Below are 26856 nucleotides of genomic sequence, written 5' to 3' on the forward strand. Positions count from 1 at the left end.
ATTAAATATATTACAGAATATCACATCTATTATAGATTACATGTGTGCTAACTGCTAAGTGAACACCGTAAGAAACATCATATAACATCACATATCTTATACTCTTATAAAGCTAAACCCCACTAGAGAATTCTCTCAACATGCAAGCTATCCACATCAACAATCCACTAGAACTTACAATTATAGCCAACTAGCACATATAATTATGATAGTTATCTCTTTATCCACTAACATGCATTTAGTTGGCCAGCCAAACCATTCATCAAAATTAATTTAAGATAGTTTCATCCATATAACTATAAGTATAAATAGTCTAATTTCTTTTAAATTATCTGGAATCCCCGCAGCAACGTGCGGGGTATTCTCCTAGTATACTAGGTAAACATGACATAACACAACATAAAACACTAAATATATACTACATAAATATAACATATATATAGAAAATAAAAATAAAAAATAAAATTACTAAGAAAAAATATAAAAACAAACATAATTAACAAATGATAAAAAGTGCATAGAGCAAATAAAATTAATGAATAATTTAAATAAGGAAATAAAATATAAAATAAGAATGAAGAAACATAGAAAATAGAAAAACAAATAGAAGCAAGGAAAAACAATAAAAATAAAATCAAAAGAAAAATAAAATAAAAGGTAAAATTAAAACAAAAAAAGAATAAGAAGAGGACAGAAAATAAAATAAAATCGAAAAACAAAAACTAAAAAGAAATAAAAAAGGAAGAATATAGACAGAAAAAATAAAATAGAAATGAAGAAACATAGAGTATGTGGATTTTAAAACCCGTAACAACGTACGAGCATTAACCTAGTGAAATATATATTTTACATTTTTTGGCATGTAATTTTTATATCATACATTTTCACTGCTATCTACAAAATTTGATAGTTTTTTCTCCCGTTGCAACGCACGGGCATATTTACTAGTTGTTTTTATTTGGCAAATATTATCCAATAATAGACTAACTAGACTCAAAAGATTCATCTCATGATTTACAAGCAAACTGTGTAATTAGTTTTTTTCATCTATATTTAATGCTTCATGCATGTACCGCAAAATTCAATGTGATAGAAAATCTTGAAAAGTTTTTGGTTTTGGGATGAACTAAACAAGGCCGAATTCGTATTTTGCCTTTTGGGCCATCGACTATACTCTGTATATAACTAAACATCATTGGTGACTTAATAGATAGTAATAATTTTTTAAAACTAGCAAATATGTACGTACGACACGCACGTGTTTCCATATGAGAATCGACGGAAACAGCTCACACATGTCTATGTTTTTAGATGAACATGTGTCTATGGTTATTATAGGCTTACGTACTTTAACGTGTGACTATTAAAAACAATGGTATAATTAAAGTAAAAAGCATATATTGTATATATATATATAGCAAGTAATAATTGATATAAATAGGAAAAAATAGATTTTTTAAATTGAGTTGAGTGATTTATTACGTAAATAATGTAGATAATTAGGATTTAATGTTCTTCTTAGTTCCTTTGCTGTTCATCTATATGGCATAGTAAGCAGAAATAAATTATAACATAATTTTACATGATTCTGATAAGTCACAAATGCAACCAAACAAGAAAAATAAATAAATTAATTTAACGTGCCTTTGTGACAACGGTAGTTCATCCATGTACACAATAGTTTTTGTCCTCTTTCTATTGAGATGAATAGCTTTGTTTTGGCTAAAACCTCATCTTTAGACAACACTGTTTCAGCAGAAGTACTCCGTACAACAATTATTGATGTATCTATTTTTATATCATATTTTACCAATCAAAGAAATAAAAATGATTTGTTAATATTATATTTTTTACAAACATAAACCCAATAATCTAATCAGGTCAAAGATAGACAGACGGATCTTTTGGTCGCCTCCCCGCTACTTGCATGCTCTCCTCAAGTGCACGTGCTTGGAAGCTGGTCATTACCCTCGCATGGCTGCCCATGAAGGAGCCGCATCCGGCAGCTCTCCAAGGGTCATCCAGCCACAGCCACGCTCCCAACGTCGTACATCATCTTCTCACTACTCCGCCGCCGTTGACAGCACTCCGTTCTCGATCGACCCTCGCAGCAGTCATGGGGTGTGCACGAGGTCGTAGACATGACGGCGGTGACGACCACGGCAGGGAGATGGAGAGGCCTAAGTTTTTTTTCCCTCTACGATGGCGGCAGCAAGGGTCACGTTCGTTGCATGGGGTGCAGACTGTGGGTACATACAGACGGGTACGTATATTGGTAGGTTATTATCCAATAATAGACTAACTAGACTCAAAAGATTCATCTCATGATTTACAACTAAACTGTGTAATTAATTTTTTTTTATCTATATTTAATGCTTCATGCATGTACCGCAAAATTCAATGTGATAGAAAATCTTGAAAAGTTTTGGGTTTTGGGATGAACTAAACAAGGCCGAATTCGTATTTTGCCTTTTGGGCCATCGACTATACTCTGTATATAACTAAACATCATTAGTGATTTAATAGATAGTAATAATTTTTTAAAATAAGATAAATTATCAAATTTAATATTAAAAAAGTCAAACATTTTACAATTTAGAATTAATTGAGTAATAAATAGTAATATATATGCTACTGCCTACACTACTGTAGGGCTTGGTCACGCCATCGATCAAGTTGCAAGGTGATAGCAACACTCCTAGATCTATGGGCTCCTCTTTCTTTATTGCATTTTTGAAGAACCTAGCGAACTGAGGTCTGAAGAACATATTAATCCAGCATACGGAACAATTTCTCAACGGAAAAACAAGCAAAAAGAAAAAAGAAAAAAAAGTCCTCAGCTCCTGTCAGATACCAGCACATGAGTATATAAGCAAGCTCTTGCATGTGATGAATTCAAACAAGATGTCGAACACTCCACACTTCCACGCCTTTTTCACAACATCCTTCAGCGCACTCCTATATCTTCATTGCCTCCAGAGTCATCACCTCTGATCTTCTACAGATAGCTTGTACTGCAATGCAAATATAGAATGGCACTTTCAGTAAATGGATATTGCATAACTAGCCTATGCAGGTAATTCTGATTATGAAATAACTTCAGGCACAGATTCAGAAAACATAATTGCAGACATATTGTTTAGCTCAATCCAAATGCCAGTTGATAGTTGAAAAAGAAACATGGGTCCTGAAATACATGACAATCCACTAAGGCGCCAATTAAAAGGGGTCATCAGCGCTGAATTCACTTTTGTGCCATCTAAGTGAACTTGACCATGTTATAGAGAAGTGTGCTGCACAGAAAGATCAGATGCCATATGGAAAGTGGAAACTAGAGCTAACCTTTCTATTTGAAGAATCTAGAGTATTTCTTCGCTATTTGAACAGCATTTAAGATATGATTGCCTTTCACTGGCAGTGGCAGAGATGCTTTCCATGACAACACACTACTTGTGGTTGCTGACTTCACAAATGATACAGCCTGAGCACAAGGTTTCCCACCCAACCTGTCTCCAAAATATTTCATCCTGTCTTGGATAAACTTATTGTCTTTCATAGTCTGCTCTCTTTGTTCCTGTATCCTTCTGTACAGGTTCTCAAGGGGTATCACTCTAGGATCGCCACTTCCTGGATCAACAGGTTCCCAGGTCGAATTAACCATTGAAGGTTCCTTGTCAACATAATCCGGCGGTATGAATGATCGAGGCATAATAAACATGTTTTCTAAAATATCTTCAAGGCCTTTTATGCCTGCAGCATTCAGCCTTTCATTGAGGTGCAAAGGCTGGGATTTATTGCAAAAATTCGCAAAAACATACTTTCCCAGACTTACACCAGCTTTTCCCCAAACCTTGACCAGCAATTTGATAATTGGATCTTTCTCGTCGAAAGTAGTACTTTCACCTGAGAATAATGCCCCACTCACTGCTTCATATGCCTTATGGATCTTCAATGGTTCCATAATGTGAGCAACTGCAACTCCAAGTTGCTCATCAATTTGATCAAGATCACTATTTTCATCGACTTCTGATAATACAGAACATAGTGTTCTTAGAGCATCTATCCCGATAGGGATGTTTCCGATCCCTTTTTTGGCGACTTGGGAATACTTGCCCTCTCCATTCAGTGAAATTGAATATTCATGCTGTATATAAAGGGTATGATTCTTACGCTCAAACTGGACAATTGCATTGGCTCCTGCTGCTCCATAGAGCCAAGCTGCCCTACCATCAATAATGAGATTTACTGATCTTGGTCCATATCTGAGGACAAGATGTATTTGTTAGAATTAATTGCTCCTTATTGTAATCTCCTAGCTATTTGTGCAGGCGCCAGCTATACTGGCCCTTTCTCACTGCTGGCCCCTTGGGCCATCCCTCTCCCTCTCTCCTATATAAATGTAATCCCTCCTGTAATCTATTCATTCAGATATTCAATCCCAGCCTGTTTGGCTTCTATCATGGTATCCGTCTAATCGTATCCTCTGCTTCCGCTCTTTTCCCGTCGCCCAGCCCAGACCCGCGCGCGCCTCCCAGGCCGCCGCGCTCAGGCCACGACGGCCACCGCGCGCCCTCTTCTGGCCGCCGCGCGTCCACCATGGTTGCTCCCTCCTCCTCCGACGTCTCCGGCCCCGGCACCTCGGCTGCCGCCGCCGCGGCCAAACTGCGCGACGAGGCGCTCGCCACCGCCAAAGCTCTCGAGATCGAGGCCGCCTCCCTGCGCGACTCCAACCAGGCGCGCAGCGCCCAACTCAAGGAGGCGGCGGACCTCCTCACGTCTGCCGCCGCCGCCCAGGAGCGGGTCCGCGCGGCTGCCGCCGCCCTGGACCTGGAGCGCGAGCAGGCCGACCTGCTGGAGCAGCAGACCGCGGCCCTCCGCGCGCGGCTCCACCCCGAGCATCCCCACGACGACGACTCGGAGGGTGACGGCCACTTCATCTCCACGGAGACTGCGGCTGTTGCTCATCTTCATAGCCAGGCAGCCGCTGTGCAGAACATCAAGAATCTCATCCCAATTGTTCTTGATCTGCAAGCCTCTAATTACTCCAAATGGCGTGGTTACATCCTGCTCATCCTTGGCCGGTTTGCTCTGAAGGACCACGTCCTCAGCGACACCATCCACCCCCACGATGCCGCATGGTCCCGCATGGACTGTGTCGTCGTCTCATGGATCTTCAACACCATTGCCCCTGACCTCCTTGACGTCGTCCACGAGCGTGACGGCATCACTGCTCGGGCGGCGTGGCTCGGCCTCGAACAACAGTTCTTCAACAACCGGGAATCACGGGCCATGCTCCTCGACGCGGAATTCCGCACTCTCTGCCAGGGTGCTCTCTCTGTTGATGAATATTGTCGCAAGATGAAGAACATGGCAGACGCGCTCGCCGACCTTGGTGAACCCGTCCTGGACCGGACTCTGGTGCTGAATGTGCTGCGCGGCCTAAACGAACGTTTTCAGTTCATGTCACAGCTCGTCACGCGGCAGAAGCCCTTCCCATCCTTCGGAGATGTCCGTGCTGATCTGAGGCTGGCTGAACTCAACATGGCGTCACCTTCAGCTCCGCCCTCGGCCCTCGTCACCGCGCCATCCAGTAAGCCGTCTACTCCGTCCCCCGCTCCTCAGCGCCCTCCACAGCCTGCTAGGGGACAGCAGCTCGGCCACACCACTGCTCCTCCACGCCTTCCTCAGGCTGCTGGGGGACAGCAGTCCGGCAACGGCAATAACCGCGGACGGCGTCGCCGCGGTGGACGCGGTCAAGGAGGCGCTCCAGCCAGCAATCAAGCTGGACCACCGAATGGCCACCAGTGGCCATCCTTCTTCAACCCATGGACCGGGTCCATCCAGATGTGGCCCGGGTCCAACCCAGGTGGCTCTCGTGGTCCTCCTCCACCGCCTCATCAAGCTCTCATGGCCGGGGTGCCCCCAGGCTACTTCGCTCCTCAGCCAGTTCCAGGGGCATACTACCAGGCGCCCCAGCAGGCGCCCACCTCCACCTGGTCGCCATCACCATGGACTACTGAGGGCCTCGCCAACGCCTTCAGCACTGTCAGCCTCAATCTGCCGCCCAGCAACTCGGATTGGGTCTTTGACTCAGGTGCTTCCTCCCACATAGCCGGTACTCCTGGTATGGTCACTATGTCTCCAACCTCCTCTTTTCCTTCTTCAATTGTTGTGGGAAATGGCGCCACTCTTCCGGTTGTTGGCACCGGCTACTCCACCCTCCCTGGCCCATTTCGCCTCAACAATGTTCTCATTGCACCTGACATTATTAGAAATCTCTTGTCAATTCCACAATTCACCACTGATAATCTTGTTTCTGTCGAGTTTGACCCTCTTGGTGTTTCTGTGAAGGATCTCCGTACCAGGAACCTCCTCCTTCGTTGTGACAGCTCGGGACCCCTCTACACCTTGCAGCTCCCGACATCGCCATCCGGTTCCTGTGCTCTCGTGGCCACTCCCTCCTTCACTACTTGGCACCATCGGCTCGGTCATCCGGGGAAGGCTACTCTTCAGACTCTTGCCAAGTCATCCGCCATCATCTGTAGCAAGCCCAACGATGACACTCTCTGCCATGCTTGCCAGCTTGGGCGTCATGTCCGCTTGCCCTTTTCCAATTCCCTGTCTCGTGCAACAAAAAATCTTGATTTAATACATTGTGATTTGTGGACTTCACCAATCATTAGTGTATCTGGTTTCAAATATTATCTAGTAATTATTGATGACTGCTCGCATTTTGTTTGGATCTTCCCGCTCAAACTAAAGTCTGACACCTTTATTACTCTCTCCAATTTTTTTGCCTATGTGCTCACCCAATTTGGTTGCACCATCAAGTCTGTACAGTGTGACAATGGGCGCGAATTTGACAACTCTGCGTCTCGGGCTTTCTTTTCTGCCAAAGGTGTCACCCTTCGCATGTCATGCCCCTACACCTCACAGCAAAATGGCAAAGCCGAGCGCATGCTTCGCACTGTCAACAACGTCACCCGCACCTTGCTTTTCCAAGCATCCATGCCTCCCACTTACTGGGCTGATGCTCTTGCCACAGCCACTCTCCTCATCAATCGCCTCCCAACCAAGACACTGAACATGAGCACTCCCTTCTTTGCTCTCTATGGCACTCTCCCTTCCTACCACGACCTTCGTGTTTTCGGGAGCACCTGCTACCCCAACCTCACCGCCACCACCCCACACAAGCTCGCTCCACGATCTTCCTTGTGCGTCTTTATTGGCTATTCTCCTGACCACAAGGGGTATCGATGTCTTGACCTCACTACAAACCGCGTCATCATCTCACGACACGTTGTCTTCGACGAAACCACGTTCCCTTTCTCCCTCCGTCGACCTTCGCCACCTCCACATGAGCTCGATTTTCTAACTAACGACGATTCTTCGTCAGTTTTACTTCCACCTGCAGGTACTTCGTGGGCTGCTGGCCTTCTGCCAGCCCGCATGCCCTCCCAGCCGGTGTCCACCTTGGGCGCACCGTCCCTCAGGCAGCCTTCGTCAGGCTTCGTGCCTCGGCCGCTAGGCTCCTCTCCAGCTCGACCTGTACAGGTGCCCATGCAGCCCTCAGCACAGGCGCCTCGTCCGTCGGCGCCCATGACACCCCCTGCAGAGGCGCCCCCGGCGCCCATGGTGCCCTCTACAGAGGCATCTCCGGCGCCTCCGGCGACCTCTACTCCGGTGCCCACGGGTCCTCCTGTACAGGCACCTGTTGCGGCACCCTCCTTCAACAAACCACCGGTCATCCATGTCTACACTAGGCGTCCACCTGCCTCCAGCACACCACCGGCGTCCGCTACTAAGCCACCTCCTCGACGCTCCAGCATGATTCCTTCACCACCGCGCTTCGTCAAGAATGACCCTCCACTTCCAACAGGAGCTATCCCCATCCCGCCAGTCGCCAACACTCATGGCATGGCGACTCGTGGGAAGTCCGGTTACCGGCAGCCGCGCCTGCAGCCGCGCCTCGCGCTACACACTGAGGCGCTGTCCCCTCTGCCACGCTCCTGTCGTGACGCCCTCGCCGACCCACAATGGCGTCGGGCCATGGAAGAGGAGTATGCTGCCCTACAAGACAACAACACTTGGGAGCTTGTTCCCCGTCCTGCCAAGGCGAATGTGGTCACTGGCAAATGGATCTTCAAGCATAAGTTTCATGCAGATGGTTCCCTGGACAGATACAAGGCTCGCTGGGTCCTTCGCGGGTTCACTCAACGTCCCGGTGTTGATTACGACGAGACATTCAGCCCCGTCGTCAAACCTGCTACCGTCCGGACTGTCCTCACCTTGGCTCATTCCTTGGACTGGCCCATCCATCAACTTGATGTGAAGAACGCCTTTCTTCATGGGACTTTGTCAGAGACTGTGTACTGCTGCCAGCCCACTGGTTTTGCTGATCCTGCACTTCCTGGACATGTCTGCAAACTCAACAAATCCCTTTATGGCCTCAAGCAAGCGCCGCGTGCATGGTACAGCCGGTTTGCCTCCTTCCTGCTGTCTCTAGGCTTCAGTGAAGCAAAGTCAGACACATCCCTTTTCATTTATCGCCGTGGCACTGAGACAGTTTACCTGCTGCTGTATGTTGACGACATAGTCCTCACTGCCTCCTCCATACAGCTCTTACACCGTGTGATTGCGGCACTCAAGAAAGAATTCGCCATGAAGGACCTTGGCCCTCTCCATCATTTTCTTGGTGTGGCTGTCCAGCGCCACAAGGACCAACTCACTTTGTCACAACGTCAGTACACCTTGGACATCCTTGCTCGCCATGGGATGAGCGACTGCAAACCTTGCACTACTCCTGTTGACACATGTGCCAAAGTTTCTGCAGATGCTGGTCCTGCTGTTGCTGATCCCACAGCCTATCGCAGTCTTGCAGGCGCGCTCCAGTACCTAACTTTCACCCGACCTGACATTGCGTACGCCGTGCAGCAGATCTGCCTCCACATGCATGATCCTCGAGAAGCTCATCTTGTGGCTGCCAAGCGGATCCTTCGGTACCTTCAGGGCACTCTCCACTTTGGTCTGATCATCCCTCGGTCTGCTCCAACACAACTTGTGGTATACACTGATGCAGATTGGGCTGGATGCCCTGATACACGACGCTCCACCTCTGGATACGCTGTTTTTCTTGGTGGCAGCCTCGTCTCCTGGTCATCCAAGAGGCAGCCCACCGTTTCTCGGTCAAGCGCCGAGGCCGAGTACCGGGCCGTGGCAAATGGCGTTGCTGAGGTTTCATGGCTACAGCAGCTTCTACAGGAACTGCACCACCCTCTGCAGTCTGCCTCCATCGTCTACTGCGACAACGTCAGCGCCGTTTACCTCTCCTCCAACCCCATTCAGCATCAGCGCACCAAGCATGTGGAAATCGACCTCCATTTCGTCCGGGAACGCGTCGCTATTGGTGCTGTTCGTGTGCTTCACGTCCCCACCACCTCACAATTCGCAGATGTCTTCCCAAAGGACTTTCGTCTTCTGTGTTCATGGATTTTCGCTCCAATCTGAACGTTCGTTCCACCGAAGTTCCGACTGCGGGGGGGTGTTAGAATTAATTGCTCCTTATTGTAATCTCCTAGCTATTTGTGCAGGCGCCAGCTATACTGGCCCTTTCTCACTGCTGGCCCCTTGGGCCATCCCTCTCCCTCTCTCCTATATAAATGTAATCCCTCCTGTAATCTATTCATTCAGATATTCAATCCCAGCCTGTTTGGCTTCTATCAGTATTGTTCCTCTGGATGGTACTATGTGCACAAATCTGTCATAACCCAGAATTGGACGCAAATTGATGCTGACTCCATTTGACACATACCAAAATCTTAAGTGAGCCATCACCATCATGTATTGTTCCCATACATCATAATTACTTCCATCAAGTACAAATGTGACAGTATTCTATAATTTCAGAGGAAAAAAATAAATCAGTATAAACAAAAATGCATATAGACTTTTACTTAAGTATAGTTTCTTACACGTATCTTGTCGGCAAACTTCGCAATTTGGGCTCCATGTTTCAGCATCCCATACGCAACCTGCTGATAATACAACTTGCAGCAGTAAGAATTATGCAGAAATTCAGTGTGGATTACTAAAATTTTCACATGTATTGTCACATCCTCCATGGGCTCAGTGACCGCTACGCCCAGCTCCGGACGTGGATCACCCAGCAGTGGCCCTTTCCCACCTTCCTGCAGGTCCGTGATGACCTTGTCATGGAGGAGCTCACTCAGGCCTCCAGCCTGGGTCCACCTCCTAGCCGGGGTCCTCGCCCTCCTCGACTGCCATTGCCGCCACTCCTCCGCCGCGTCCGTCCGCTCCGCCACCGTCGTCTCTTCTTGGTCCTCTTCCCCCCGGGCGGAGCGGGGGTGGGGGGCCGTGGTGGCCGTCGTCGCGGCGGAGGGGGACGTGGTGCGGGTCCTAGCCATGGGAGTAACGCGGCACCGATGCCTCCACACACCGCACGCTGGCCCTCTTTCCACAACCCTTGGTCAGGGCGCATCTCCATGTGGCCTTTCCACGCTCCCGGCGGTGAGCCTCGCCCGTCGGTGACCATGCTCGCTGGTGTTCCTCTGGGGTTTCCCTCAGCGACTGCATGGGCTACACCTCCTGGAACCTCGCCCAGGCCTGTCGGTTGGGACCCGACGGCTTTCGTCCACTCCTTCAGCACTATGGCCCTAACACCGCCTGTCGGTCCAGACTGGATCGCTGACTCGGGTGCCACTTACCACACTACTCCAGACCCTGGTATACTCTCCTCCGTTCACCCTCCTTCTTCCTCTCACCCTTCGTCCATCATGGTCGCCAATGGTTCATGCCTTCCTGTCACGTTCGTGGGTGCCGCCGGCACTCATGGTTCTTTTCGTGTCCCTAATGATTTTGTTAAACCTTCTATGGTTCACAACCTCCTTTCCATTCGTCGTTTTACAGCTAACAATTCCTGTTCTGTTGAATTTGACTCTTTTGGTCTTACTGTGAAGGATTTGGCTTCCCGGCGTCCTCTTCTCCGATGTGACATCACGGAGCCCCTTTACACCCTTCGTTTTTCAACGTCTGCTCCACCCTCTTCGCCGTCTATTTTGTCACTTGCTTTCGCCGCTATTCCTTCCTCCACCATTTGGCACCGTCGCCTTGGCCATCCTGGTCGTGATACTCTGATGCAGCTTAGTCGTAGTTTCGACATTCATTGTACTCGGGCTCATGATGAGCACCTGTGTCATGCATGCCAACTGGGCCGCTATGTTCGACTTCCTTTTCATACTTCTTCACATGCTGCCCATGTTTTTGATCTTGTACACTGTGACCTATGGACATCTCCTGTCATCAGCATTTCTAGCTATAAATACTATCTTGTGGTGGTTGATGATTTTTCCCTGTGGATACCCCTTGCGTGCAAAGTCTGATGCGTTCCCCGCACTTCTCCACTTTTTCGCCAAGGTATCTACTCAGTTCGGCCACACCATCAAGGCTGTCCAGTGTGACAATAGTCGTGAGTTCGATAACACCACCTCCCGTGCCTTCTTCCTCTCTCACAGTGTCCAGTTGCGCATGTCTTGTCCGTATACCTCCTCCTAGAACGGCAAGGCTGAGCGCATGATTCGCACCACGAACGACATCATGCGCACCCTTCTACTCCAGGCGTCGCTTCCTGCTCGCTTCTGGGCTGAGAGTCTGCACACCTCCACCTATCTTCTTAACCGCCTTCCTTCCGTTGCCTGCCCAGCTCCTACGCCACACCATGCTCTCTTCGGTACCCCTCGGTATGAGCACCTTCGTGTCTTTAGGTGTGCGTGTTACCCTAACACCATTGCCACCGCTCCCCACAAGCTGGCTCCCCGTTCCACTCTGTGCGTCTTCCTCGGGTATTCTCCGGATCACAAGGGTTACCGTTGCTTTGACCTCACCTCTCGTCGGGTCCTCATCTCTCGCCATGTGGTGTTTGATGAGTCCGTCTTCCCCTTCTCCACCACCACCACACCCACTTCCACCCCTGACTTTGACCCCTGCTCTATGTTTCCCACTGACATGGCGATCCAGCCACCTTTGCCGTTGTATCCTGCAGGTACTGCTCCCTCGTGCTCTTCGCCGGGCCTGTGTCACAGCTTGCCGCCCACCAGTGATGCTCTTGGCCCTGCACCCTGCACGGGTTCAGAGGCGTCGCCCTCCGCTACTCCATCTGCCCCTCCGCCCGACGCGAGTCTGGGGGCATCGGTTTCCGCGCCCCCTGCGCGCTTCGCCTAGCTGGTGCACGTCTACCAGCGCCGTGCGCGGCCAGCTCCGCTGCCTCAGTCGCCCATGGTGGTGCCTCAGTCACCCCCGGTGGTCTCTTCTCCGTCGGCGATGCCTCCACCACCTGTGGCCTCTTCTCCGCCGGCGACGCCAACTCCGCCGCCGCGGCCCCCGGCTGCCCGTGTCGTGCCGCCGGTGTACCACCCAACACTCCTTCACTGATACCCGCATCACGTTCACCCTATGGTGATGCGACACGCGGCTGGTACCCTGCGGCCCCGGGCTCTCGCGGGCTCGCGGCGACCCCGGTGAACCGCAGGTCTCTCCTGTACCCTCTTCCGTTCGTGAGCCTTGTGAGAACCACACTGGCGCCGCGCGATGGAAGACGAGTACGCGGCGCTCCTTGCCAACCGGACATGAGATCTGGTACCGCGTCCGCCTGGCTCCAATGCCGTCACCGGCAAGTGGATCTGGACGCACAAGCGGCGGGCTGATGGTACCCTTGATCGGTACAAGGCTCGTTGGGTTCTCCGGGGTTTCACTCAGCGCCCTGGGGTCGACTATGATGAGACATTCAGCCCAGTGGTGAAGCCGGCCACCATCCGCACAGTACTCTCACTGGCTCTCACTCGCTCATGGCTCGTGCATCAGCTGGACGTCAAGAATACCTTTTTGCATGGTACTCTCACTGAGACAATCTACTGTAGCTACCCAACGGGGTTTGTTGACTCTTCTAGTCCCGACATGGTTTGCTGACTCAACAAGTCTCTCTACGGCCTCAAGTAGACCCCTCGGGCGTGGTACTCTCGGTTTGCTGCATTCCTAGTGACACTGGGATTTGTAGAGGCCAAGTCAGATACGTCCCTGTTTATATATCACCATGGAGTTGAGACTGCCTACCTGCTGCTCTATGTTGATGATATTGTGCTCACAGCCTGTAGGCCGTCACTACTTTGTCACATCATCACCTTCCTTCGACTGGAATTTGCTATGAAGGATCTTGGTGTGCTCCACCACTTCCTCAGGGTCACTGTTGAGCCTCGTCCCACTGGGCTCCTTCTCCACTAGTGGTAGTATACTCTTGATACCCTGGAACGAGCTGGTGCACATAGGGCAAGCTGTCAGAGGCCGAGAGCACCCCCGTGATAGATCCTACTGCATATCGGAGTCTTGCCGGTGCACTTCAGTACCTTACCTTCACCAGGCCGGACATCACCTATGCAGTTCAGCAGATTTGTCTACCCATGCATGATCCCCGAGAGTCCGACCTTGCTGCTCTAAAGCACATCCTCCGCTACCTCCACGACACTGTCGACTACCGTCTGCTCTTCCACCGGTCTTCCTCCACTGAGCTCGCTGTCTACACTGACGCCGACTGGGCCGGGTGTCCGGACACTCGGCGCTCCACCTCCGGCTACGCTGTCTTTCTGGGTGGCAACTTGGTGTCCTGGTCGTCCCGCCAGCCGGTGGTCTCCCGCTCTAGTGCCGAGACGGAATACCGCGCTATCGCCAATAGCGTGGCTGAGGCCTCCTGGCTCCGGCAGCTCCTTGCCGAGCTCCACAACCCTCTCTTCCGGAGCACGCTGGTCTACTACGACAACGTCAGTGCGGTGTACCTCTCCACCAACCCTGTGTAGCACCAGCGGACCAAACATGTGGAGATCGATCTACACTTTTTTCATGATCGAGTCACCATCGACGATGTTCGGGTCCTTCACGTCCTGACCACCTCCCAGTTTCCGACATCTTCACCAAAGGCCTCCCGCCCTCGACCTTCACCGAGTTTCGCTCCAGCCTCAATATCACCGGTGGCTAGTTGCGTCTGTGGGGGGCTCGTGTATGTGCTTCTTTTCGTGTCCAGTCTGTAACTCCGTTGCGCTGGTAGTTCAGACTGCGGGGAGGTGTTGTGGATTAGGCCATGAGGCCCTGTATATTAGGCTCATGAGGCCCGTGTATGACTGTTATACAACCACCCTTCTAGGGTTGGCCCAGTAATCCAATCAGAATTTCTAACAGCTTCACCTATGACATCAAAAAGACTTGACCTCAACCGAGAAAGAGTCCTAGTTTCTTGGCACTAGAGCGAGGAGATGACAAATTTCTCTAGCCCCAGCCAGACTCCATAGAAGTATTTCCTCTCTAATGAGCAACAATAAAATTTCACAACCTTTAATAAAATTTCACAATGTTGATAATACAAAATCTTTAATGAAATTTTGATTACTACACAGATGGGATAATATTTCACATGTATTGTATATTTCTCAATGAATAAGCATATCGTGCATCCAAACCTTTTTAAAGAATCTAATATCTAATAGCCAAAAGAACCCATATAATACATAATTGTCAAACGAACAGATATGTTCGCCAGAAGAATACTCACTGTATTTGATTGTGTCCTTATAAAATCAACAGCTTGGTGCCTTGTTTGGCAATCCCTGCAAAAAAAGGACATGGAAGAGCCGTGTGAATTTTAGAGCAAACAACATAAAAATTATTTACAAAATAGCATTATGTATCATTAAGTGCTGATGTCATCCAGAGTTCCAGAAGTATGGTAAAATTCACGCTCTTCAAAGTTCTTCCAAATTAAAAAAAAACTCATGATGTTTTCAGCAAATTAACTTGCACAATTATCAGGACACAAGACACTATAAACATAAGCGAACAAAGGATTGGCAGATATTATTGCGCCATCCTGTAATTCTGACCCCTCTGGGCCCATCACATCAAACTAAGGAAAGAACTTATTATATCCAGAAGTTCAAAAACCATACAAAATGGTGCAGTGGCCCAGTCCAAAGCAAATAAAACTTAACTGAACCAAAACCTACAAACCCCACCCCTGGACAATTTGAACACTAATATAAAGAACTTGGAAAAGACAAATGTGTGGAAGATAACTATCATTTTAGCTTGATTATGTTTCATGGAATCAAGGACATCTCGTAGCAAACAAAATAAAACAGTCCATAAAACAGTGCACCAGTGTCTTTTAGCTGAAAACTTACCAGATTCCATTACATGCTATGATAAGAAACTGGTCATCTTGAGTTAACTCTTCCTAACAAATAAGGGACCAATTTTCCATCAGATGGTACCCAGATGGATGAAACACATTTTAGTGACAGTATATAGTAATACTTACAGGAAAGGCAGTAATTGCTTGTTGTTGGGGACATAAATCCTTGTTATCCTTGTACAGCAGGTCACCTGAAATGCAAGGAAGTAAAACACTGATAACACAATCAATTGTAGAATCCCACAACAGACTCAAAATTCAGGTAGAACTATACCAAGTGATATTGCAATTGCAATTCCATCATCAACACGATGGCATTTCCTCTCACTAAAAGTTACCGCATGTCCTGTAGCTGGAAGGCTTGGTTTAAAGTCTGTGGATAGATTAACCGCCTTTGCGTATAATGGAAATAAACAGAGTATTAGGCACCATTAGAATACATTTAGTGGTACAAAATATCAGGCTGATTTGGTATCAGACATATGCTTGACAAAAGAATGAGTCAACGGACCACATTATTCCTTGAGAGTACACAGCGAGAATCACCAGCATTTCCCACAATGATTTGGTTGCCTCTAATGAGAACCACACACACAGTACATCCATCATTTTCTGGCCCCGGATAGGCAGGCTTCTGGAAAAATTTTGAGGATGAAGTGAAATGTTATAAGCTACAAGCTTTCATATGCTAGATTTTATAGATAAAATAGTTGAGTAAGAACCTGACAGAAGAAGGGTAGAAGTAGACTCCAGCGCAGAGCCTTTCTATATGCTTTCCAATTGTCATTACCACCATACCCAGATAATTCCCACCCTGCACTCCTGTCTTTCATCATCTCATCCATCCTACAGCAGCAGAGTAGGAGCAATGCTTACATATTTCTTATTTGCACGTGCAGCAAAAGTTCATCTATCAACTATGAGCAAAGAATAGGCAATGTTGGCCCTTTGTCATCGAACTATAGTAATGGAGGGAAATAACTTATGCCATCTAAAAATATATAATTCATGAATTCAGTGAGCTACAGAAGGCTGAAAACCTTAAGAACGTTCTCTCAATTGCAGTTTGGAGATTATCACGGAAACTTTCATGTCTGAGAAGCTCTGTGTGTAAGTGTCTCGCACAATACTTTGAAACAGCAGGTCCTGAAACAGAATTTCCAATAAACCAAATATCATGGTAAATGGTACCTATTGCTAAAACAAAAAAACGAGTCAACAGTACTCATGAATGCATAGTAAGAACGCAATGGACACAAGTAGCTAAACATCTGGCCTGTCTTTTGGCATCATGCATTTGAAACTTGTTTAAGAGGATTAGAGTGAAGATCATACCTCCCTGGCCATCATAAACACCAAAGAATGATGTGCCAGTTGCAGCATCAAGATTTAAGACAATTGCATGCTGCAGAGAAAGAAGGTTATCATGAGGCTTCAATGGTTTAACAGCAACTTATAGCAACTAGCAAGTCAATCATGTGTATTTCATATAACTATGCACCCAATGATCCTACACAAAGGCTGGTAGGTTACTCACAGCATCCTCCATATTTGGACGGTATCCTTGCATAGCTGACACCGCGTAATCAAATCTTTCATTCCCACCCTCCTCAGTAGTCTTTAGTGTCACAGGTACAGCAAGTGCCATGCATAGCGAAGCTTGATATCCTGCTGCATACTAGTGTGAGTATAATATCCTAAATATTCATAACCAGGAAAATTTTTGGAAAAGAACAAATTAACATCAGCATTTTTTCTCCAGCACACAGGAGAGCTGCTTATCTATATATTAAGATGGACTAACATCACATTTATGATCACAGAAATGCCAGAAAGCATTGATGAAATACAAATAGAAAGATTCATTAGCACTGGCATTGTCCTATGCAAATTAGGATCTCATTGCAGAAAGAAAACATAGATAGGCATATAGCATTGATTGGGAAAGCTCAATGCAGAACTCGCCTTATCTTAACCATTTCTATGGTCAAGGAACCAACAGAGACAATTTTGAATGGCATGCAGGATTTTACCGTGGTATGGAAACAGGGCCCTTGGGTGCATTACAGGACAATTGTATAATATGAAATAAGTAGCAGTTTTCAAGGATGCATTAACATCGTTCTGAAAACCTAAGATCTATTTCAAAAACTAACCCTAAAGTGAACTGAGATTTTGCGATAACACACAGCTTCATGTCAAAATCAGAATAGCAATTTCAGCTTGTATGAATTTTGAGGACCATTACTTCAACATGCCAAATAACAAACTAATTGTATAGGCACTCTATCTAGATGAAGTGAAAACAAGCAACAGTAATGATTTAAGCATTACAAACTTTACTGACAGGAAGGAACTACATAGCGATATGCCACTACATAACATCCTTGACAAGAAATTATAGTAATAGACAAGAAAACACACTCAATTTTGCAAGCTTAACTTACACGGTTAAGCCAGAAATGGCAACCCCGTGACATAAAAAATAAAAAGCAAGGGGGGGGGGGAAATAAAAAGGCATGCAGTTAATTTGCAGCGCATGATGGCACAACAACAACGATTTGAAATTGTTCAGTAAAGGAAAATCCAACAAAGGGCAGAATGCAGCAAGGAAAGAGGAAAAGGGACAGGCAGAGACCAATCCCAGTCGGACGCCCAGTAGTGTCGAGAAGATCAACAGGAAACGGGGTAAGAAAAAAAAAAGGTGGTCCAAATCCACACGTTTCTAAAACCCTAAAACCACTTTCAGAAACAGCGATCTCTCAAACATGCCGAGCATAGCAGATACCAAAACAACGGCAAAAAAAAAAGATAGACAGATCACGAGCAGATTTATCCTCGAGTTTCTGACGCACATAAGCAGTAGCACGACGAACGACAAGAGGAGTTAAACGATAAACGGTTGATGAAAGAACGGCAAAATTTTCGAGAGGAAAGGTGAATCGAGTTCACCATGGAGACGCGGTGCTCATTAGCCGCCTTCCCTTCGAATAAACCAATACGCAAAGCAACAGCAAAACGAATACGGCCGGAACGCAGCAACAACCAGCGCGAAGTCCGAACTGAGGGCGCGCAAAAAGTTTCGGAGATCCAGGGTCTCGCGGAGAAGGATGGAACTCCAAACGAGAGTGTGCTCACCAGCACCGCACAGTTCCCGCATCGTAAGCACACAAAAGCAAAGGCCAAAGGGTTGCCGTCAAGAGATCGACGGGGAGACGAACCAGAAGAACCAGCATGCCCATGTTCGGAGGAGGGAAGCAATCGGAGATCACCATGGAGTCATCGGTGCCCCCGCGGCCCCCTCAACCTCCTTCACCGCCACAAAAACCACCACGACAGTAAAAGCCCAGCAACGCCAACAACGCTACCCAACAGCACCAAAAACACGGAAGAACAACTCACAACAACGAGATCAAATCCGCGGGTCAAAATCTCGCAGGGCTTCGCAAATCCAAAAACACCCAGCACGCCGAGCGTGGAATCTGGTCGATGACAAGGAAAAACAGCAGCAACATTCAAAACACCACCGCGAACTCGCACGGGAGCGAGACGAAATCGCAGCGCTGGTAAGAGATCTTACGAGCTTTAGAAGGAAGTAGCAGGAGAACGGGGTTTGGGGGATGAAGCAGAGTTGAACAGAATCAAAGCGTGGAGAACAGAGAAATGGGAGGAAGCAGAGAGATCGATCTATCACCTTCCCGGGCTGTCCTCGTAGGGGAGAGAGAGAGAGGGGGAGAAAGGGAGAGACTGGGCGAGAGAGAGAGAATGCGGTCGTCCCATGCAAGGGAGGGGGGCGCTTGTACTTTATACCCGGCGGCGCCACCCACTCCACGCCTCGGGTCGGTTGCTTCGCTCGGGTGCCCATGCGCCGATGGATCGGCTGCACCCGGCTCGGCTTCGTTCGGCTCGGCCTCGCGCACGCGTCACGCGCCCAGACAAGTTCACGCCGCGAGCGGTGAACCGCCTTTGTCTTGACCTGCCCAATCAGGAAGGCGGTTAAATGGTTAATCCAGATTCCACCGTCATTAATAGCAAGCCGTGTGTGCCGTAAAGAAAATGCGGTTCGGCAATTAATCCTGTTTGTTAATTAATTATACGAATAGGATAAAGTGGATTAAGCCGATGTGAATAGTACCAAATTTCGAACAAAACACGCACGATGCCGGATCACACTGATGTCACGTTTCTTTCTTGATGGGCACTTCTCTACTTGTTTGTTACAGAGGTCTGGTCCGCCTACTTTTTTACCGCGACAGCTGTATGCCTTAACATTCCCTTCTCCACCCCCTTCCACTTCTATCTGCTTTTAATTTAAATTTATTTTAAAATCAATAGAACCAAGGGGCAAATATCTCGAGACAGACCAGCAAGGTTTCAAGTTTAAAAATGCGCATTTCAGATCCTAATAAATTGAAAGCATCAAATTACATGGACAAACTTTAATTGCTTGGCACCGTGAGAATGGTGCTTATTACTGTACTCAGAGTGTGACTTAATGATCGGCAGAGATAATAGCAGCTGTAAGAGCATGAGGAAAGGTCCGAGACGCTCCAGGATGACTGGGGATCCAAATAGAACAGCTAGCATGATAAGCGTGAGAAATACGAATTCGAAAAATAATCTCGAGGTGATCGCTCGAGCATTGTTGTAAGAGTAGCACCTGGTGTGGTCCCACGATTCAGCACATGGTGCACCGATGCGAGTAGGAATGAGACGCAGCGGGGGCATCGGGCACACGAGCGCCAAAGCTGATGGCTTGGCATTGGCACTCGTCGCGTCGAGCGGCTAGTGCGCGCACGAGGGGCGCCAGACCACCGCTCGCGGCGACGCCAGCACGACAGCTGCATACGAGTCGACGTGGGCAATGTTGCACCTTCACGGGCTGTCGCAGCACCGGCGGCCAGGTAGCGGCAGCTTCTGCGGGGTCAAAGGCCCCCAGCAACGCTCGAGAGACGGAGGACCCGCGGCGGCGTGTGGCTGACCAACCCACGCGACATGGAGGCGGGCCACAGACAGCAATCACGGCATCGACACCAGGAAAAAAATTGGAAAAGAACAAACTAACATCAGTATTTTTTTTTCTCCAGCACACAAAGGAGAGCTGCAAATCTTTATATTAAGATGGATTAACATCAGATTTATGATCACAGAAATGCCAGAAAGCATTGATGAAATACAAATAGAAAGATCCATTAGCACTGGCATTGTCCTATGCAAATTAGGATCTCATTGCAGAAAGAAAAAACAAAGATAGGAATACACCATTGATTGGAAAGCTCAATGCAGAACTCTTATCTTCATCAATTTTATGGTCAAGGAACCAACAGAGACAATTTTGAATGGCATGCAGTATTTTACCGAGGTTTGGAAACAGGGCCCTTGGGTGCGCTACAGGACAATTAATAATTATATGGAAGATAGCAGTTTTCAAGGATGCATTAACAAAATTCTGAAAACCTAAGATCTATTTCAAAAACTAACCCTAAAGTAAACTAAGATTTTTGCGATAACACACGGCTTCATGTCAAAAACAAGATAGCAATTTCAGCTTGTATGAATTTGAGGACCATTACTTCAACATGCCGAATAACAAACTAATTGTATAGGAACTCTATATCTATATGAAATGAAAACAAGCAACAGTCATGATTTAATGATGCTTTAGCATTACAAACTTTTCTGACATGAAGGAACTACTACATAGCCATATGCCACTACATAACATCCTTGACAAGAAATTATAGTAACAGACAAGAAAACACACTCAATTTTGCAAGATTAACTTACACGGTTAGTAAGTAAGCCAGAAATGCCAACCCCGTGACGTATAAAAATAAAAAGCAAGGGGTGAGAAAATAAAAGGGCATGCAGTTTGCAGCGCATGATGGCACAACAACAACGATCTGAAATTGTTCACGAAAGGAAAATCAAGGTGGAGATCCAACGAAGGGCACAATGCAAGGAACAGGAAAAGGGACAAGCAGTCGGGCACGCCCAGTAGTGTCGAGGAGATTAAAAAAAAACGGGTTAAGAAAAAAGGTGGTCCAAATCCACACGTTTCTAAAACCCTAAAACCAAATTCAAAAACAGCGATCTCTCAAACATGCCGATCATAGCAGATACCAAATTAACAACAAAAAAAAATAGACAGATCACGAGCAGATTTATCCTCGAGTTCTGACGCACATAAACAGTATCACGAACGCAAGACGAGTTAAACAATAAACGGTTGATGAAAGAACGGCAGAATTTTCGAGACGAAAGCTGAATCGAGTCCACCATGGAGTCGTGGTGCTCATTAGCTGCCTTCCCTCCGAATAAACCTCTACAACAGCAGCAAAACGAATACGGAAACGCAACAGCGAAGCGCGAACTGAGGCACAACCGCTCAAATAGTTTCGGAGATGCAGGGACTCGTGAAGAAGGATGGAATCGAACTCGAAACGAGAGTGCTCACCAGCACCGCACGCAAGCACACAAAATCAAAAGCAAAGGCTAGCCGTCGACAAGAGATCGACGTTGAGACGACCAACCAGAAGAACCGGTATCCCCGATCGAGTTCGAAGGAGGGAGGGTATGGGAAGATCACCATGGAACCATCGGTGCCCCCGCAGCCTCCTTCACCTCCACAAAAACCACCACGACAGTAAAACCCCAGCAACGGCAACAAAGCTGCCACCAACAGAGAACGCCACCACGCACGGGAGCGAGCGAGAAATCGCAGCGCTGATGAGGGCGAAACGAACAGAAACAGAGCGTGGAGAAGAGAGAAAGGGGAGGGGACGATCGATCTCACCTTCCCGGCCGTTCCTCGCAGGAGAGAGAGACAGAGGGAGGGAGAAAGGGAGAGGGATTGGGAGAGAGAAGAGAGAGAATGCGGTCGTCCCATGCAAGGGAGAGGCACTTGCACAGCTGCATTTATACCAGCGCCACGCCCACTTGCTCCACGCACCCGGCCTCCCCGGTCGATTGCTTGGCTCGGGTGCCCACGAGCCGATGGATCGGCTCACCGGCTCGGCTTCGCGCACGCGTCGCGCCCAAGTTCACGCCGCGAGCCCAGTGATCCTCTTTGCCGCCTTTGTCTTATTACCTTCCCAATCAGGAAGGCGGTTAAATGGTTAATCCAGATTCCACCGTCATCAATAGCAAGCCGTGTGCAGTAAATAAAATGCGGTTCGGCAATTAATCCTATTTGTTAGTAATAATAAATACGAATAGCATGTGGATTATCACGATGTCACGTTTCTTTCCTCAAGGGCACTTTTTTGTCCGGTTTGTTGCAGTGGCCTGGCCCGCTTATACTTTTTAACCGCAAACAGCTGTACTATGCCTTAACATTCTCCTCCCCTTCCACATCTATCTCCTTTTAATTTATTTTCTGATAAAATCTTATAGAACCAGGGGGCAAATATCTCGAGAGTCGAGACAGACCAGCAAAGGTTTCAAGCTTAAAATGCACGTTTCAGATCTATATAAATTGAAAAGCATCAAATTATGTGGACAAACTTTAATTATTCTAACAATTGACACCGTAATAGAATAAACATATAGATTTAATTGTAGGGAAATCTACATAGGCGTATAGTTGTAGCAAAATTAGAGTGTGACTTAAGGATAACAGTTGTACGCGGAGGTGAGCATGAGGAAAGGTTCGAGACGCTATGACTGGGAATCCAAATAGAACAGCTAGCATGATAAGCGTGAGAAATACACGAATTCAAAAAAATCATGAGGTGATCAAGGATTCGTGTAAGAGTAGCACCTGGTGTGGTCCCACGATTCTATACGTGGTGCGCCGATGCGATGCGAGCAAGAACGAGACACGGCCGGGAGCAGTGGAGGCACACGGGCGCCCAAGCTGACGGTTTGGCATCGGCACTCTCGTCGCGTCGAGCAGCTAGTGCACAAATGGGGGCGCCCGCCCACCGCTCGCGGTGCCGCCGGCAACACGAGTCGATCGAGGAGCGATGTTGCACCTTCACGGGTCATCGCAGCGCCGGCGGTGAGGTGGGGGTGGCCGGGCGGGAATGGGTGTGGTGGGTGCACTCCCCTGCAGTGGCCTCGGGCTGCTTCAGACCTCTTGTGCTTTCAGGTTTCCAATAGAGCGTATCAGCCTCGGCGTCTGCAGCGCCCCACATGTCGGCCGCACTCCGCAAAATAGTACAGTAAGTAGCCTTGAAAGTTGAAACAGGACAGGCGTACACCGCAAGGAGCATTTCTGAGTCAAGAGACCGCAGCTGCCCCCACCACACAGATAGTAGACGTCTGGACTCCGGAGGACCTTCCTTTAGGTTATAATAGCTGCCCGTTCAATCTGGAAAAGTAATGAAAATTTACACATGTCATTGGTCATATTTTTGTAGCATGACCTTGAAGAAACATCAGGAACACAAATCTGCCATAGAGGAAACTTTCAGCCAACCTGAGTATTCACTAGCAGCTCCATCCTGACTCAAGCCATGATGACAGATTGTACTCCATAACTCCAGGGAGAAGAGAAGCACAAGCACACCAGACCAATCTGCCCTGCATGTTGGCTCACTTGGCTGCAATGATTTCCCTTCAAGTTTCTTCGCAGAATGTAACTTTGTAAACCCTTTCTGCATTGTCTCCCCCCTTTCTAAATACAACTAATTACTGGTAATTGTTACATATTCCCATAAAATGGTGGACCCTAAACTCACTCTACAAGATTTGAGACTAACACTAACTGGGTTTGCTCTAAAGATTCAGAAGTTTCACCAGGGAGAAACCAGCTACGCCCTGAAGCTTTCTTGTCCTATTACAATCCTAAGTAAAGCACTCCATTTACAACTCAAATATCATCTTCTGGACCATCTTCATGTGTTCAGCCTGCACATTGCCATTTGGACCTGCGATAAGAAACCTCAGGCCGCCGCATGTGATTGTGCCCATGACCAGAGGCCACACCCAACTCGTGAGCCCAAGGTTTGGGAATTGGTAGGTGTGAGCTCCATCTATCAATGCTGAAAACTCCGGTTCAACCCCAGGTAGTCCAATGTTAAGCGGCAATAGTCATTATCCATCAAACTTAGTGCCTCCTGGATGACTGCAACCCATCTGCTAGACCACTGGTCACCTTGCTTGCCTTAACAAATGATGTGGCGGTCAAGATGACATTGCTGAAGTAACCATCCAAAAGTGGAAGATGCAGCCTATCAGTGCCACAGATGAAGCCTTGCACAGAAACACATCGCCGGGCATGCTTGGCTTGCATGGCATATGTGCTGGCATGCTTAAATGTAGTGCACCTTCACATGTGAGAAGCTGTAAGCGCAGGCAACCAAGGTCTGAATGCATTAGCTTGAAAAATGTCTGTGACGATAGCAGATGGCATTGGCTTAGGAAGTGAGGGCCCAGGCCATGGTGAACATGTGGTGAGTGTGATCCATGAAGGGTATCCTGGAAATTTGGAGTCCCATGGCAGAGCTCTGACAATGAGTTGATGAAGTGCAAACTAGACATGCCTGCCATCCACAAAATGGTGTTACAAGCCAGGGAAACGCCTCAACCACCTGGAGCAAAAATTGAGGAGAATTAGCTTCATTAAATGTTTCATACTTCCCATCTGCAGCTTCTGAATAACTGATGATCAAGATAGCCATCATTCCAAACATACTATGAAAAAGGAAATGATTGAAACGGAATGTTGCCTTGACTAATAGAAAGCATGTTGAATATGGAAATCTGAAATTAGCAATGGAACAAGAAACTGATAATGATTTCTGAAAAAAAAAACATCCACAAGATATAAATGTATTTGAACTCTTAAGTACTAAGATGTAAGATTAAGCAATACTTTTGAATTGATCCTAGCAATAAGCACATGGCCATTTTTTTTGTGAAGTCCTAATATATTTTTACCAATCAAAGAATTTTCAATCTCAGCTTCGACATACTTCTTGAAGTAAACGAACCAAAAAGGTGAATATGGAACAGCTAGCAAGATCAGCGTGAGAAATAGTACGAATTCAATAATCTCGAGGTGATCGAGGTTTGGTGTAAGAGTAGTACCTGGTGTGGTCCCACAATTCCGTACGTGGTGTGCCGTGCCGATGCGACTATGCGAGCAGGAACGAGACGGGGGCGCCCAAAGCTGACGGCTTGTCGCGTCGAGCGGCTAGTACGCGCACGGCGCACGGGGGCATCCACCGCTCGCGGTCGCGGCGGCGCCAGCTCGGCGGCCGCACACGAGCGAGCAATGCTGCAACTCCACGGGTCGTCGCAGCGCCGGCATCTAGCGCACGGCCCCTGCGGCCAGGTAGCGGCAGCTTCAGCGGGGTCAAGGCCCCCCTGGCAACGTTCGCGACGCGGAGCACCAGCAGCGGCGCGTGGCTGACCAACCCTCGCGGCATCGCGGGCCACAGACAGCAGCCGCGGCGTGGACACCGGAGCCCAGCCAGCCAGCCCGCGTCGCGGCGCAGCAAAGCCCTCGTGGTGCGCCGGCGCTCCGCGAAATACTCGCCCTGGCGGCACCGCGGCGTCATCGGTCGCGGAACGATGGGAGCGTACTAGCCTAGCCTCACGGTGGCGCTGTGCCGTTGCTTCATCGCGAAGGGAGAGGACAGGGGAGGCGGCGCGGGGGCAGAGAAGGAGGGCGGAGGCGGCGAGGTCGAGGTGGGGGTGGGAATGGGGTGCTCCGCTGCACGTGACCTCGGCCTGAGTTCTTGTGCTTTCAGGTTGGGTGGGGCTCCCCAAGTGTATCGGCGGCCTCGGCGTCAGCTTTTCTGCGCCGAGAGAGCGAGCGAACCAAGGGCCTCGTTTACTTCTAAAAAATTTTGCAAAATAGAAATAGCGACACTTTCGTTTGTATTTGATAAATATTATCCAATTATGGACTGACTAGACTCAAAAGATTCGTCTCGTCAATTTCGACCAAACTGTGTAATTAGTTTTTATTTTCATCTATATTTAATACTCCATGCATACGTCTAAAGATTTAATGTGACGGAGAATCTGAAAAATTTTGCAAAATTTTTGGGAACTAAACAAGGCCCAAGCGAAAGACCACAGCTGCTGCCCGCAAGCCCAACATACGCAGACATACCACGGAGGCAGAGACGTCTGGACTACAACAACGGGTATAAACCGTATAGCGGGCGAGCGCATGGTGCTGTGTTCTTGCTTCCCTCAAAACAATGTGCTTCCTGTTTTTTTGGCGCTCAAAGGTACAATGTTCAGTTTTGCAATGGGGCATTATATATAGATATAGATCTCGACTAGAGCGAGGAGCAAGTGGTAGACATCGTGCATGCATATGCAACCTTCATTGCAGCAGGCAGAGGAAACTCGCTCTCCAGGTGTGGAACAGCCGACATCATTCACTAACCAAGTTGCTACTTTGAAAAAAAAAACAACTAATGTCTTTGTGGGCTGCTGACGTTTGATCGGTGTAAAGCCCGTCGCCCGTTCGAGATTATTGGGCATTAAAAGCTGCCTAGGTGCTTGTTCATTCAGGTTATGAACTGACAACGCCATTCATGAACAGAGGAACATATGTGTTGGGAAATACTTCTAAAATGTTTCACTAATCAGTCTAATCAGTTCATCTCACAATGAAATTAGCACAGGATTCAGAACCGAGA

General features: G+C 47.9%; 1 protein-coding gene across 12 annotated transcripts; it reads right to left on the reverse strand.

Annotated features, from left to right (window-relative positions):
* Positions 2685 to 25954, reverse strand: LOC8072991 (probable protein phosphatase 2C 42). Of its 12 annotated transcripts, none has more exons than XR_002454179.1 (17): positions 25286 to 25954; positions 23673 to 24786; positions 23013 to 23564; positions 19911 to 20227; positions 16788 to 16918; positions 16586 to 16655; positions 16291 to 16396; positions 15973 to 16096; positions 15762 to 15884; positions 15525 to 15642; positions 15377 to 15441; positions 15240 to 15292; positions 14612 to 14666; positions 9972 to 10034; positions 9812 to 9894; positions 3343 to 4262; positions 2685 to 3014 (listed from the first exon to the last, which is right to left on the reverse strand). XR_002454179.1 is itself a non-coding variant. In XM_021463122.1 (17 exons), the coding sequence occupies exons 6-17, from the start codon at positions 16896 to 16898 to the stop codon at positions 2999 to 3001; spliced, it is 987 nt and encodes a 328-aa protein (XP_021318797.1). In that variant the 5' UTR covers positions 16899 to 16918; positions 18945 to 19226; positions 19911 to 20227; positions 23013 to 23564; positions 23673 to 24786; positions 25286 to 25954; the 3' UTR covers positions 2685 to 2998. The 12 variants fall into 12 exon arrangements, 10 of the variants coding, with proteins under 10 accessions (XP_021318797.1, XP_021318798.1, XP_021318793.1 ...); XM_021463122.1 differs by lacking the exon at positions 3343 to 4262 and adding an exon at positions 18945 to 19226; XR_002454180.1 differs by lacking the exon at positions 9812 to 9894.

Source organism: Sorghum bicolor, chromosome 6 (assembly GCF_000003195.3).
Source record: "Sorghum bicolor cultivar BTx623 chromosome 6, Sorghum_bicolor_NCBIv3, whole genome shotgun sequence".
NCBI classification, from domain to species: Eukaryota; Viridiplantae; Streptophyta; class Magnoliopsida; order Poales; family Poaceae; genus Sorghum; species Sorghum bicolor.